This window comes from Hemicordylus capensis, chromosome 5 (assembly GCF_027244095.1).
Source record: "Hemicordylus capensis ecotype Gifberg chromosome 5, rHemCap1.1.pri, whole genome shotgun sequence".
Lineage (NCBI taxonomy): Eukaryota > Metazoa > Chordata > Lepidosauria > Squamata > Cordylidae > Hemicordylus > Hemicordylus capensis.
Genome location: NC_069661.1, coordinates 131,518,417 through 131,534,906, shown reverse-complemented (window position 1 = coordinate 131,534,906; position 16,490 = coordinate 131,518,417). Strand labels below are relative to the sequence as shown.

Genomic DNA, 16,490 nt, shown 5'->3' with positions numbered 1-16,490 from the left:
ATGGTGAACTATTATCAGGGGTATCTGTGAATGGGAGGAAGGAATTGATCAAGAGTATGGAATGCTGAGTTAAGAGGGAATGTAAGATGCAGGACAGAATGTTGCAGGAAAGGAGTAAAGACTTGAGGAGAGGTTAGACTGGAGGACAGGTTAGGAAATTGGTTGTCTCACTTGAAACTGTGCATAAAAATTAAGCGATATGGAATACATATAACTTTAAAATCATATGCATAAACAAATACTTCTTGATATGGAATGTTTGCCATTCTTTTAAGAGTTATTAATTTTGACCTATCCTCTCTGAGACCCATGCATTCAAGGTCTGAACATTTACCTCAAACAAGTGACTAGCACAGCAAGACTGAATTTTTTATGGTAGCAGCAGGATACCAAAAAGAAAAAAAGGGGGGGGGGGAGAACTGTTCAGAATATGCAGTGCTGTTGGGTCTATGGCACTGAATGTGGAGGGAGCTTATACATAACTTAACTTTGAGAAATTCTACAGCCTTGAATTACAGCTTGAAACACAGTGGTTTAAGAATGATGGTTAAAAAAAATTACATCCAGCAAGCATAATCCAAAAGATTTTATCTATTGAGAATGATCATCCCCACTAGAAAATACTCAGAAAAATAACTAGCAAAATATTCTTATGTGCTGTGAAGGCTAGCAACAATCACATTACTGTATATCCTTTTTGAGAGTCAGGACAGATACAAATTTCTCCAAGAAGGCAACTTCTCAATTTCTAGTACAGGTTGAGTATCCCTTATCCGAACTGCTTGGGACCAGAAGTGTTCCAGATTTCAGAGTTTTCTGGATTTTGGAATATTTGCATACTGTAATGAGATATCTTGTGCATGGGATCTAAGTCTAAACACTAAGCAGGGAGTAGAGAAGGGGGGCTTTCCCCTATCTTCCCACATCCCCCTCCCATCCTTGATTTATACTTCAGCAGCGGCAGCAGCCACTGCACCAGCTGCCATGCTTGTTCTCCCCAGCTCACCTTCGTCTCTAGCACCAAGGCGAGCGAGTGAGCTGAGGCGTTTTGTTTTTTGTTTTGTTACGTGGTGCTCATCCGCAATGAGTCAGTGCTGCGGGCGCACACCATGGTGGTTTCTGGATTTTAGAGCATTCCGGATGGAATGTGGTGCTCAGGGATACTCAGCCTGTACAGTTTTGTTGCTGTTCCACAGAGATAAGTCTTCCAAGGGCTGAATAAGGTGAAAGTAATATCTTAGATGAATGAATCCCTATATATTTAGTCAGCCTTCACTCACACAGTCTCTGCCCTCTAGATTCTCTCCTTAAATCTCAGCTGTCCATTCCCCTCACTACCAACTATTGCTTCACCAACATTCTATACACTCAGCAACCTGATTTACATGCCACCTGTACATATTTGTCTCTGGTCCCTGCTGTCTCCCTCACTGCCAAAATTTAGATTGTAAGTTTATCAGGGCTGAGATATACTGTTTGATTACATTACTAAATGTCATGTACATTAATGGTGCTAATAGTAATAAGTTGCCATCAGATTTTTTTTTTTAGCTGCAAAAATATGGTCTAAAGAAAATTGGGATGGTGAAGAGAAGGTAAGATTGCACTGAAACTATTAAAGAAGGCTAGCACATGCAACTTGAACTACTGGCCTTGTTAATTTGTGCCATTCAAATACCAAATACATTTCAGAACACAAAGAAAAATCCAGAGAAAGTGCACTCTGCAGATAAAGGGTGGACTGGTGAACATCATTAAAGTGCAACAGGAATGTAGTCTTCCAAGCTACTAGCACAGCAACAAAGTCAATTCTGACTCACTAGAAGTAGCAGAAATTTTATTTATTTACTCATTCATTCATTCAATTTCTATACCGCCCTTCCAAAAATGGCTCAGGAAATGGCCACATAAAGATTACTTTCAGAAAACAGACTTACCCTCTTGCAGGATCCAAGGCAATTGCTCTGGGTTGATCCAACTCTTGCCAGAACAAGACTTTTCGCCAAGATCCATCTAAATTTGAAACTTCAATCCGGTTTGTTTCAGAATCCGTCCAGTATAGTTTCTCACCCAACCAATCACAAGCCAGGCCATCAGGTGACAAAAGCCCGGAAATAACTACATTTTGTACACTCCCTGTTTTGTTGAATTCTGTTCGTTTAATGGCTTCTTCACTTACATCACTCCAGTATATCAAGCCATGAATGAAAACAAAGTCAACTGCAGCCGCATCTTCCAAGCCACCCACCACAACCGTAGCATTCTCATTCCCCTGTGAGGCATCCACCAATCGTAGATCTCGACGATTTGCATACAGCAATAATGGAGAAGCTTTGGAAGAAGAAAAAGGTATTAAAGTCAGGCTATGTACCAATTAAGGATTATACAGACACTATATAAGGTTGCCAGTTTGAATCCCCGCTGGTACTATATCGGGCAGCAGTGATATAGGAAGATGCCAAAAGGCATCATCTCATACTGCACAGGAGGAGACAATAGTAAACCCCTCCTGTATTCTACCAAAGAAAACCACAGAGCTCTGTGGGCACCAGGATATCGACTTGACGGCAAACTTTACCTTTATATAAAGCTGCCAGCATGTTAATACTCTGTGGATATTATTACACAGCTTTATTTCTGATGGAAACAGGTGGGAATTTGAAATCCAGTGATTATGATTACCATAGTCTCAATATTTCTTCCTTACCTAAGAATGAATAGAAAGAAACTTTTCATCCTTTGTAATAGAAGAACTCAAGAGATACATAATTAGGTTGACTAGCACTAGAATCAGGGCAGAAAAGACAAGATTTCTTCACAAGTCTACCTAACTTGCATTCTGGGCGGTATAAAAATGTGTTAATAATTAACTTAGCAAATTTACTGCTATAAAATACAATAATGGTTACTGGCTTAAATAGCTTTTTTAAAAGGATTTGACAAATTCATAGAAGACAGACATTAGCTATGACAGCAAAATGGATCCTGCATGTTCATGGAGAATATAGTTCTGACAAGCACACTCAGCGGAATAGCAAGGGATGGTCATCACCCTCATGCCCAACACAAGTTTCCAGAGAAATCTAGCTGGCACAAGTAGAAACAGAATGTTGAACCCTTGCCTGAACCAATAAATTAATTCTTATATTTTCATGCTGACAAGAATGCTGTCTGTCACACAAACAGACACACTAGCTCACTTCCCATGCATACCTATGCTAGCTTACGTAGCCTAAATAACAGAAGACCAGCTTCTAAAAGCTCCACTACCCAGTTAACTGGAGGCAAATCTTATCTCAGGCTACCAAAAGGGCATCTTTTTGAAGCCTGATCTAAAACAGGATTTACTTGCCGATTGCTTAACACAGGGGAGGGCAGCTGTTCCATGAGCCACACTGGAAAGATGTCATAAGCTTATTTGCATTTAGCAATAAGAGCATATACTATCACAAATACTGTCAATGCCAAAATGCAATTGGTGGATATATTCTGAAGCTAAAACTCACAAGTAGTGTATAAATAATGAGAATTCAATAACTGGGTGTTTATTCTGAGGCCTTCTCATATCCTTCAGCATATTTTTTTCAAATATTGTATGTCCAACAATGAGTTAGAAAGATATCTTCAGGGGAAAAGTATAAAATCCAAAATTCTCTGCTCATGGGATATACATTGCTCAGTTTATTGCACAATTACAGTCTAGGCCAGATCTACATGATTTATAAATAAAATTTAAAGAATACACAATTTATAATCCAACAAGCTGAATCACATCACACCAGCCATATAAGGTGGCCCAAGCAGGGATCTGATGGACCTGTCCGCTCTCCACCTGAAACTGCAAAACTGGAAAGGGGTTTCAAGCACAAGGCTGATGCGCTGCATTCAGGAAGATGGATCACAAGTTGTGTAGGCGTGGCCTAAGCTTAAAACCCTACTGGCTATTATTTGATGGGGGCCAAGTTGATTAATATATTCTAAAGACAAACAGTGCTTTCACATCGGTCAGAAATCATTCCCAGATGTTGTAGATATCTTACTGGAACAATTACTTCAAGAGACAAGAACAAGACTAATAAGACAAACATGGTCATTAGATGGCACAATAGGTGGGTGTAGCCTACTCAGAAGAGGAATGAGTGAGTTTCACCACCTTTCTGTCCATGGTTTATTGCAGCCCAACTCCCTGAAACACCATGCTAAGGCCCATTCATGGTCAATTCCATGATATATCAAGAACTATATAATTCAAGTTATATTCGCTTAGCCTTGCCCCCAGTTTGCTACAACTATGCTAGGAGGTGGGGTTTAGAGGAGAAGGGTCCATCTAACAAGTTATAGCAGGGGAAGAAAGGAATGTTCTATTGCAAAAAAACTTGCAAATTTTTGCAGCTTGCAAAAAACTTTTCAATGTTAGTCATTAAACAGATTTCATATCTAGTAAGTGGATGCAAATAGTGTGTTATTCTACAAACTTCTGACAAATTACAACTTCATCCAAAACAGAAATGCTAACATATTCCACTTTGTTCTAAACACAATTTGCAGTAATGCCATTTTATCTTAGCTCCTAGCCACATTAAGCTCTGCCATAAAAGCTATAATCTCTTTCCTTAATGCTTTACTAAAAAAAATTCAGCAAAATAACTTTGATGGTTCAACATGCTGAAAGGAGACCTGGATGAATACTGTAGTATTAATGGAGTACACACCAAAATTTAAATTCAGAAAAGATTTCAGCTGAAGCATGAAAGTGATGAGACACAAATAATGGGCAAATTCTCATTATATACTTAGTCCACAATATTTTGCTCCCACAGGGATTTCTGCAATGTTATTCCAGTAATTCCTACTGTGTGAAAGAGCACAAATCTGCAGTCCTCTGTATTTTTGCATGGTTTGCATGTCTGGACTTCCTTCTTCCCAGTCAGCCTCCACCAGGAGCGAGAAGAAATTATGCTCTGTTTGTAGTAAGCACCATTGGACCAATCACCTCTAAAGCACAGACAGCAGAAGAATTATCTAGCCTCAGAGGAGTACCTGTTACACTGCTGCACAAATCATGGTTCCATGCTTTCTACTTCCATTCAGATGTGCTCAGAACAGTGACTCATGCAAGAACATGGAAGGTATATTCCTCAGAGGGCTGATAGTTTTTACTCTTTCATATTCCAAGAGGGAAGATTTTGGTATGCAACGGCAACCCAATACTCCAATTTTAATTTCAAATAATTGGAAGTTGCGGGTCAGGTGTGTGAATGGGCGGGGGGGGCGCGCTATTGTACTGTAGTCACACAAGAGAAGAGTTGTCTTGCTGGATCAGGCCAGAGATTCATAGAATGCTGGGTTCTTGCTAGAACCTGAAGAACTATGAAACTAGCACCATAAATCAAAGGGAACCAACCCTCTATTTTAGAAGGCAAACTGCTTTTGAAACAGAAGCAAGGGTTCAAGCGGAGTTTGTAAAACAAGACAGGGGTAAGCAATTCGAAGAAAAAAGTCATAACATCCACAGGGCTGAGCAGGCCTTTAAATCCCTGCCTCCATCTCCAGTAGCAGCCATTAAGGTGCCTCCAGCAAGCTCACAAGCAAGACACAATGTAAACAGCCAACCCCATGTTCTCAGCATTTGATTATCAAAGCTATTCTGTCATTAAAACAGGAACTTTCACTTTCAGTCATCATGATTTTGGTTCCATTAATCTGTCTAATCCTTCTTCTCAAAAGTCATCTATCTAGTGGCCCATCACCACATTTTGTAGCAGTGAATTTTATATCTTTGCATCCCAGCCAAAGCTGTATATTAAAATACTCATGTTACTTCAAAGCTAAAATATGTATTTATTTTTATTTTCTTTAGCACATTTATACACTGCCAAACAGACGTGTCTCATGGTGGTTTACAATTGTTTAAAAACAACGATAAATAATAAACATTTTAAAACAAGATTAAAATCAAATTTAAAATTCAACTAAAAGCCTAACTGAGCAGATGGGTCTTCAATGCTCTTCTAAAGGCCATCAGAGACGGTGCAGCTCTGACTTGGACAGGGAGCACTTTCCACAGCCCTGGGCAACTACAGGAAAGGCTCACTGCTGAGTCACCACCACCAGAGGAACCAGTGGTAACCAGTGTTCTCTCTAATTTTTTTCATCTGTGTGTGGAATGAGATTTGCTCTGGGCTGCAGTATCAAGGCAGTGTGTGCACACATATATTCAGAGTGGGACCTTCCTATTTAACCTGAGTGGACAACAAAAATGTGTGAGTATGCAAGCACGTGCGCACACACACACACACCTTATAGGGAACACTGGTGGTAGGAACATAGGTAACTGCCATATACTGAGTCAGACCATTGGTCTATCTCGCTCAGTATTGTCTTCACAGACTGGCAGCGGCTTCTCCAAGGTTGCAGGCAGGAATCTCTCTCAGCCCTATCTTGGAGAAGCCAGGGAGGGAACTTGAAACCTTCTGCTCTTCCCAGAGCAGCTTCATCCCCTGAGGGGAATATCTTGCAGTGCTCACACATCAAGTCTCCCATTCATATGCAACCAGGGCAGACCCTGCTTAGCTATGGGGACAAGTCATGCTTGCTACCACAAGACCAGCTCTCCTCTCACAGATGAACCTCAGATGAACCTCTTCGGACAATCTTAAGTGATGGCAGCGTTCACAATAAAGGCAGCATTCTCTTATGATACCCTGGGCCCAAGCCATTAAGGGCTTTATACAAAAATAATAGGAAAGATACATTATTGAACGGACAAGTCATTTTGCATAGTTCAAGAAATAAAATCCAGAAAGCCCTCTAATATCACTGGGGTAACATTCTCAGAAACTGTAATATTGGTGTGCTTGAGCTACTTAAAAAATGGGGTTAGGTTCCTTAGCAGTTCAGTTCAAAGTTTATTACGGTCTATGACCAGCACAACAAAGGGGGGGAAATACAATTAAAAGGGGGGGGGTTTAAAAGGTTCCTTAGCTAAACAATCCACTCTAGCAGTGAGAGTGGATGGAGGAACCTGGGCAGGGACAGGGGCAGGGGCAATTTAAAGTTTAAACCCTCCTAGCATCAGTAGAGAAGCTCAGGTAGGTGTTAAATAGCCCCACTTCTCAGCCAAGAGGATGAAGGAGTTTAAAGAAGCAGCGCAAGAGCCCTCCCACAAAAATGCAATTATGATGATAAAAAGGCCATCTCCAATAACCTCACCACCAGATTATAAAAGCCATGACAGACAAAGGTCGTCACAAATTTATTTATTTATTTATTTGATTTATATACTGTCCTTCCAAAATGGCTCAGGGCGGTTATTGAAATGGATTCAATCTAATCATGGCAAGGGGAGTTTCTGGATAGTTCTCCATTAGACTCTGCCATTATAGAGGTATCCAGATAGGCCAAAATCTGTCTACTGCCCTAGTGAATTCCCTATTCCAGGTCTCAACCAGGGCACTGACATAATCACTTGCTGAACCAAATATAAACCTTTCTAAATCTTTTTGGAATCCTATTAGATCCAATAACTTTCTTGGGTGGACCATCCTAATAGGTCTTTCACTCCTGTGGAGTTGGGTTGTGGCAGCAAGCCAGACCTTAACAGATGGTGGTTCGTCCATGACAATTGGGAAATCCCAGCCATGGAACACCACCTTGATCGGAGCAAAATAGCAAATCAAGCATGTGAACAGCAGTGAGTGTAGGTCCCAAGACCACTTGGGATAGGACCATTATGGCCACTATGAACTCCTGAGCTGCACCTGACAAACTGGTCTCAAAGTTAACATTAAAGTAACTCAACATCACAAATTAGGAAGACTCCAACACCAACTCCACAACTAGGTCAGTCAGGGACTCTGTTGGGCAGTGGAGTAAACAGTATACCAACTGAAGTCCAAATCTATCCCTGGTCACTAGGCTTAAGTACATACACTCGACAGGGGCAGTTTCCCTGACTAGGGTCCTGGTAAGGGAGATATTATTCCTGTAGATCACAGCTACACAAACTCCCCGCCCAAGTCTCCTCACCTGCTCAATAACAGAGCATGTGAATAGTTGGCATTGCTCCCCAAGGTCAAAAAGCTGGAAGGGGAAACATTTATTAAATTTCTGCTTTTCCTTCCCACGTAATGGCCTGCTGACCTGCCAACATCAAGTCTTAAATTTCCCACCTCCACTTGAATAGCCACCCCTCTATCACTGAACTCACCTTCCTGAACTCCCATCTCCAGACAAGCAAAGACACATCCAAAACCCTGGTTCTAGCCAACCAGTGTAATCCCTTACAATGTCTGAGCAATAATCTAGCCCCAGACCTCAGTCCCATTATCAAAGGCTGACCCTCTTTGGCAGTTGACTTCAGCAGCTATCTGCAGGTGACCTGCCACCAGCTGCACCTCTAACACTATGTTTTTATAAGCCAACAAAGGGGGCTGGTGCTTGCCACTCACCACACCCTCTCCAGAAAACTTTAGTCCAGCTGTAAGGAGGTAAAGTAATTAATCAATCCAGTAATTAGCACAGCCAAAGCAAAGCAGCTACAGGTGAGTCCTCTTGCCTGTAGATGTCTCAGAGGCACCAGTACAGATGGAAAATAAAATCCATCAATAATATGTTATCAATGGTGACCTAGAGATACTCTGATTTTCAAGGGAACAGACTGCGTATCAGTGTGGAATACAAAGAATGGCAGAAATATCTATGGGAAAGGAAAAGGGAGAAGGGTAAGAAGAATGCCAACAAAAAGGTCAGGGCCTTTAAAAAGCACAAGGCAGATAGATATTGAGAGTTGATTTTAAACTTTGTTTTCCAATCAACAGCACTTCGTGCAATACATGAAGCTTCTTTTCAGAAGAATCAGTCCCCACAGTATTCATGCAAGCAAGCTCATGCATAGTCAAAGGATTTGCCAAACTGAGCCTCCATCCAGAAGATTCTCATCAACAATGGAGGCCTGACATTCTGTATCAACTGCCCTCACATTAAGATCTTCACCAGAGGTTCTTCTCCAAGTGCCCTTGCTTTCCGAGATTAGATAGGTGATGATCTGACACAGAGACTTTTCAGTGGTTCTCATGTCAGTTGGGTAACATACTACATAGGGATAACTTTTAGATGCCTGGTAAAAAACAAACCGATTTTGCCAAATGTTTGATTGGGTGGCTTATTTTGTTGCCTTGACATTTTTACTAATGTTTCTGTTTTGAATGACATTTCTTCTTTTACTGCTGTTTTATTGGGTTTTGGTTTTTAGATTTGATAGTACTTAATTTTTGTCAGTAACCTTTCTGAAAAGTGGTTTCTTCTACTGAAAAGCAAAATATTTTATTGTAAAGTGTAAGTTAATAGCATAACTTACTTTTTAGTTCTTCATTAAAACCAATATTTGAACTGTGTTAATTTCAGACAAGATCAAAAAGAGAGCTTCCTGCATTCATAAACTTGATGTTTTATGTATGTTATTACTGAAGTTTTACTATATTTGTTTGGACATATAACAAGTTCTGTTTTTAAACTCTTGTTATTACAATGTTTGTCCTGCTTTTATATATTGGTATGACTTAAGGCAGAAATTAAACAGAACTTGCTTTGCTTTCTCCTTCCTCTGCTCTCTAGCAGCTGGGCATCCCAAAGGGGCTTAAACACAAAGCTAGCCATTCTGTTTCCCCTTATAAACATACATACATGCGTGCACGCACACACAGTTGCTTACACTATTTTGACCTAGGCCTAATCATTTTCCCCATAGCAGCATGCTTTTTCCATGAAGTATTTACATCTGAGAGTCATTTATGTAAAATGAATTTTTTTTTGTTTCTTCCAGGCTTGGTCTGGCATCACAGCTGCACTGCTCTTAGCAATAATGCCGCACCGGGATGTTCCATAAATATTTGATAGTCCCTTGATGCATGCTTTGCGTGAGCAACATTTTTAAAAGGGGAGAAAAGGTGAAGACTACCAAGTCCGGTCATTATTTTCAGCTGTGAAACTTACAATATGTGTATATTTTATACTCTATCCCACCCCTGCTTATAGAAACCATGCATAATGAGGATACTCTCTCTCTAAAGGAGACTGAGGAAAGTGTTAAGCAGAAAGTGTTTAGCGGACAGAAGGGTATTTCCTGTTCTGAAGCTACATTCTATCAGGCTGTATTCACTGAAAAATATGGATTGTTCAAATTATTTTAAACTATATACCTAAAATTGTCAAGTGTGGATTTGAAAAATAGGCGTTAGGACATGCACATCATACAGGCAGCAAATTCCCCAAAACTGTTAACTGACAGAAAGAAGCTTAGTAGCATCATCCTTGCTCTTCCTTTTTTGCTGCTATATTATCTAGTAGGCATGTGGAAGCATTCCCCTACATGCTACCAATACAAGTTGGATGTAGGCCACAGCATCTTCCAAGTAACTGGACAAAAGTTAACTAAGTCTTGTGCCACCTTGAAAATAAAAGATTTATTACTGCATCATAAGCTTTTGTGGACTAGAGCCTCAGATGAGGCCATCAGATGACCTCTAATCCCCAAAAGTTTGTCACAATAATAAATTTGTTAGTCTTCCAAGTGCCACAAGACACTGTTTTTGCTGCAAACTACCACAGCTCTCTCAAGTCTGTGCAAAGAATTGCAGGCTAAGGCTGCAATCTAGTGGATGCTCACTTGAAAGTAAGCCCCATTTAACTCAGTGGGACTTCCAAATAAATGTGCATAGGATTACATTCTCAGTTTGTCTGGCATAGGGGAAGGCTTTAATCCTAACCACACTTACTAGAGAGTAAGCCCCACTGAATATAAAAAAGAACTTGCTTCCAAATAAGCATGCATAAGATAGCACTGATAGTCTCTCATGTGTTTGCCCCTTACATGACTGAGCAGATTACACAAGTGACTTCCAAACAAGAAGGTTTGACCATCTCTAGGAAACATTCCCACGTCTCCATTTTAAACATCCCCAGGTTAATCCAGATGAGATTAGCCTGAGAGATGGCAACTCCACCAAGAGCTTCACAGACACGTGCAAATTTGAAGTCCGGTCTCTCCAGTCCAACTCCAGCACTCTATCTACTACACAACACTGGGTTTTTTATATAATAGACAGCTTATTAGAATTGGAAGAAGGATGGGGAGTTTTATACAGAGTAGACATGGACAAAAACCCAGCAGTACAGGTGAAACTCAGAAAATTAGAATATCGTGCAAAAGTCCATTAATTTCAGTAATGCAAATTAAAAGGTGAAACTGATATATGAGACAGATGCATTACATGCAAAGCGAGATAAGTCAAGCCTTAATTTGTTATAATTGTGATGATCATGGTGTACAGCTCATGAAAACCCCAAATCCACAATCTCAGAAAATTAGAATATTACATGGAACCAAGAAGACAAGGATTGAAGAATAGAACAATATCGGACCTCTGAAAAGTATATGCATGCATATGTATTCAGTACTTGGTTTGGGCCCCTTTTGCAGCAATTACTGCCTCAATGCGGCGTGGCATGGATGCTATCAGCCTGTGGCACTGATGAGGTATTATGGAAGACCAGGATGCTTCATTAGCAGCCTTCAGCAATTCTGCATTGTTTGGTCTCATGTCTCTCATCCTTCTCTTGGCAATGCCCCATAGATTCTCTATGGGGTCAGGTCAGGCGAGTTTGCGGGCCAATCAAGCACAGTACACTGTATACTTTTCAGAGGTCCGATATTGTTCTATTCTTCAATCCTTGTCTTCTTGGTTCCATGTAATATTCTAATTTTCTGAGATTGTGGATTTGGGGTTTTCATGAGCTATACGCCATGATCATCACAATTATAACAAATTAAGGCTTGACTTATCTCACTTTGCATGTAATGCGTCTGTCTCATATATCAGTTTCACCTTTTAATTTGCATTACTGAAATTAATGGACTTTTGCACGATATTCTAATTTTCCGAGTTTCCCCTGTATGTCATCATCTTCATAGAGGGATATCACTGTGACTCTGGTTCTGCAGCCCATGTGACCTTGCCATCATTCACCAATAAGCTAACAAACATGCATTTTTATTTATTTTACATTTTATATCCTGCTTTTCTTCCAAGGAGCTCAGAGCGGTGTACTACAAACTTCGGCTTCTCCTCACAACAACCCTGTGAAGTAGGTTAGGTTGAGAGAGTGTGACTGGCCCAGAGCCCATGTACAATTCTTAATGGCTCCATATCTTAACCATTCCCACTTTTTCTTCCCCCCACCCACTGTTCTTTCTCACTAGTGACCTAGAGGCTGGCTGCCCCTCAGTAAAAGAAAAAGCCAGGCATTCCCCATAATGTAAGAGCCCAATGTATATCATGCATACTTTTTGTTACAAAGGAACTGGTGCTTCTTACTTTCAGAATTCAACTCTTGTTTTTTATCCCTACCTGAACTCATAAACAGATGTAATAAGCTTTATGGAACAGTCATATGGACTACCTGTGTAGGGACAAAATGAGGGTAGGGCTGTAGATCAATGGAAGAGCAGATGCTTGGCATGCAGAAGGTCTTCTCCAATTCCTGGCATCTCCAGTAAAAGGAAAAAAGGAAAGGTTGTGCTGTGGAGTCAGTGCTGACTCCTGGTGACCACACAGCCATGTGGTTGTCTTGGTAGAATACAGGAGTGGTTTACCCACTTCTCCTGTGCAGTATGGGATGATGCCTTTCAACACCTTCCTATATCGCTGCTGCCCGATATGAGTTTCCCATATTCTGGGAAACTCATCAGCGGGGATTCAAACCAACAGCCTCTTGCTCTCTAGGTATGTTGCTTCCCCACTGCACTTTTTCAGTATTTCAAATTTTCCAGTAGAACTTAGAAAATCTCTGTCCGAAATCCTGGAGAGCTGCTGCTTGTCAATGTTGACAATGCTAAGACAGATGAATTAATAGTCTGACTCGGTGGAGGGCAACTTCTATGTTCCTAAAAGTGAAGAGCAAGCGCTAGCCAACTCTAAAGAGACAAGAATCTGGCAGAAAATTTAAAAGCATGAAGGATTATTCTTGTACAGCTCCCATTCATTTCAATGGGACTTGCACAAGACAATTACTTAAGAACTTCACTGGGCTTGAGGATGGGAGACACAAAAACCAGCATGCTGCAGTTTCCACTCATTTCAACAGGGGTTGCTGAAGAAAATTACTTTTTCTTGGGGCTTACACTTACACAGCAAGACCTCTAGTGCATCTCCCATTAATTCCAATGAGGCTTACACAGAATCTATTGGTGAATTGTTCCCAATTATTCAATTTTTGAAGCAAGATTTTGCTCTTGGAACTAAGAAGAGACTCATAAAAATTCAGAACTGCCTATAAACTTGTCATCTTTAGAAACATTTTTCCCTACAAGGCATCAAGAGGTCTGTGAATATTCACAGAAATACAAAATATAGGATGACATTTGGGGGGAAAATATAATTTGTGCCTTATCACTATTATTTTTGTATTCTTGCTCTAACTGTAACAATACCCAGGTTATTTGGCTATGAGCAACATGACAGGACTATATCAGATTTTATGCAGAAAGAGTGAACCCATAACATAACTGGATCTCTGATCACAGGGAGGGGAAAATAAACTCAACTTGCCTTCCACAAGTGGAATATTCAGGTTACATCATACATTTAAACATTTTCCTAGGAAGATACAATATGGCAAACAGATGCCAAGAGTTTGGGGGGTAGGATTCCTCCCCCCACCCCCATCCCAGAGCATTGATCAACTGACTTTCCAGGATTTCCTCCAATCCAGTTCAACTCCCTTAAGCTTCTATCAAAACAAACCAGTGTTGGCAGATTTTTTTTAAAGACAGAATTCCTTTTTACACACTAATACAAAAACATTCTTCTCCTTCAACTGCAGTGAAAAAGGATGTTTGTGAGGTGGATTGAACAAATATTTCTCCCAAACAGTATTTGAAACTGCTACAATCAATCAGCAGTACAGTATCTGAAGCCTCCACTTCCCACAAATATAGGAGCAGGGAGAAATGACAATTTATATATATATATTTAACAGATATTATATCCTACTTCTTTCTTATTTTGAGCTATGCCAATCATACCTCTGAAATTTTATATAAACTTTCCCTGAAGTCCTACAGTATCTAGGGAGTCTTTTTATTCTTGCCAGTATATTAACTTATATTGGTGTGCATTACTTTAAAGAATATACAGGCTTTGCCTGATGCATGCACCATCAAAAGCACTGAACCTTTATTTTCCCCACCCCTATCAAGTGTACCAGAAATAATGCTTGCATGCTGTTCCCAGCTAAAAACTTGATTATTTCTTTTTGCAGAGATGGGCATGGTTAAATACAACTTATTTCTAATTACAGCTTGATCCTAACCAGACTTAAATTTTGCTTGTTTCATTCATTTTAATAAAGTGTGTTTAGAATTGATTTCTAAGACACATTTCCAAACTGATTGCAGCCTAGAAATTATCACACACACATTTGCTGGAAAGTAAGTCCCATAGTACCAAGCAAAATTTGCTTCTGAGTAAACATGATTGAGCTGTACGATTACAATCCTCATTTCAATAGAGCCTACTCCCAAATAAGTGTATTTAGGACTGGAATTTGCAGCAACTTAGTATTTCTACAATGAGAACATAGAACGATAGTCAGTACTTGTTTAGGAAGAAATCACACTGAAGTCAATAGACTAGATCTGAGTTCACAAGAGTAGACTTGGATTTTTGTTTTGCTTTTTTAAAAATTGACATACATTTCCTGAAGACAAATTATTGAGCAAAAATGTCCCCATGTCCTGATTCCTAAAAGGTTAACAAATCGAACAGGAGCTGCATGAAGTTGTGTGTGTGTGTGTGTGTGTGTGTGTTTTAAGCTTTAAAGCTATGAAAGTCTATAAAATTACACTGTAAAGGCTACACACATACGGACACACACTGTACTGGCAAGCTCCCCACTTTGCAAAATCCTGGCAGCCGGCCTCAGTTGCTCAGGGATTTGGGGAAGTTCCTGAGAGAAAAGCCTGAAGAGAGAGAGGGGGGTGGGACGGAGCTCTACCCCCTTCCAGTGGGCCCCTCTTCTCCCTTTCCCAGCAACCCAGACAGGCCTTTCCCTTTCTCCCCTTACCCTAGAGATGCGCGCACACACACAAAACGGCGGGGGGGGGGATGCCCCATTTTATTTTATTTTATTTTTAAAGAGGTCTTTAGCAACTTTGGCCTCCTTGTTGGGCCTCTCTCTCACCTCTCGCCAGGGAACATAAACCGCAGACCAGGAGGCTCCTCAGGACGGCGCCCATCTTCTCTCCTCTGGCTCTCACCGGCGGGGAGAAGAGGAAGGAGGTGGTAGTAGCGGCGGGGATGAAGGAGGTCGAGAAGAACAGCAGCACCTCTGCCGCCCTCTCATACTTTCGGGGTAGGGGGGCGGGGAGAGAAAAGGAAGAAGCAAACACAATCTTTTTTAAAAAATTAAGACGCCACGAGGAAGACGCTGCAACACAATTTTTCTTTCCTTCCTTTTGGCCCCCCAGGCTACTTCACCCTCAGCTTCTTGCCCAGGAAAAAATAAAGAGGCAAACATGTTCCTCCATTTCTGCCTCAGCCGCCTCCTCAGTGCAAAGGGCTGTGCTGAGGCAATTCTCCTCTCCAGCTCCTTCCCCCCCACTCCTCCTCCTCCTCGGGCAGCCTCTTCCTTCCCCTCCTCCTTGGAGGGCTGAGGGAGAGGGGAGAGGCGCAGGAACACATCCCCTCCCCTTCTCAGCCTCCTCCCTCTCCTCCTGGATTCTCGAATACAAAAACCCTCCTTCGTTCTATCGCCGCCTCCTCCTATTGCAATTATGTATCCACACATGCATATGTATATACCAAACACACACAGAGAGAGAGAGAGAGACACACACACAGTCAGCGGTTTCTTTCCTTTTCAGAGCCAAAGGAGAAGTTCCCAAACACTGTGGGCTGGGTTTGTCATCCCCACCCATCCACCCCTTTCCACACACACCTTCCCGAGAGAAAACAACAGTCCCTGTCGCATTCCTGAGGGACTCATTTACCTCTCTCTTTTTTAAATAAGAGATCAGGTTCTCGGCTCGGCTGCATAACACTCTGGACCTGAGAAGTGTCGGAACTACTTTCAGGGACACACAGCAGCAAGAGCAACAGCACAAAGGAGGCTGAGCAGCTGCTGCTGCCGCTGCCTCCAGGTGAACGAGCAGCCCTGACTCAAGGCAGGGAGAGGCTGCTGGGGCGAAGCGACGAGAGCAAGCGGGGCGGGAGGAGGAGCTTTTTAATTGTTTGCTGTTATTTAATTTCCTGGTATACATTATGACATTAACTATGAACACTCAGCGGAGGTAGGCAGCAAACCTGACAGGAGCACAGGGACTTCCATAAGTTAACCTACACAAATAACACATTTTCTATCTTTTCCATAGGAATTTAAACTAAACCCTGCAGAATCCTTTGTCCTTTTTGTCCTTCAAGAGTTACACAGCT

The 16,490-nt window shown here is 41.2% G+C and overlaps 1 protein-coding gene and 1 long non-coding RNA gene across 9 annotated transcripts in view; one reads left to right on the top strand and one right to left on the bottom strand.

Annotated features, from left to right (window-relative positions):
• Positions 1–16,231, bottom strand: part of LRP6 (LDL receptor related protein 6) — a 147,104-nt gene extending 130,873 nt beyond the window's left edge. For 2 of the 8 annotated variants that reach the window (XM_053254804.1, XM_053254808.1), the window contains exons 1-3: positions 15,872–15,998; positions 15,241–15,403; positions 1,938–2,331 (exon numbers count right to left, since the gene is read on the bottom strand). In XM_053254804.1, the coding sequence (XP_053110779.1) occupies positions 1,938–2,331; positions 15,241–15,403; positions 15,872–15,976 (662 nt within the window). In that variant the 5' untranslated portion in view covers positions 15,977–15,998. The other 6 variants (XM_053254810.1, XM_053254806.1, XM_053254805.1 and 3 more) reach the window with 6 other exon arrangements.
• Positions 8,523–9,592, top strand: LOC128326921 (uncharacterized). Its single transcript, XR_008308332.1, has 2 exons — positions 8,523–8,723; positions 8,820–9,592. It is a non-coding gene; the product is annotated as an uncharacterized LOC128326921 (long non-coding RNA).
• Positions 16,232–16,490: the final 259 nt, after the last annotated feature.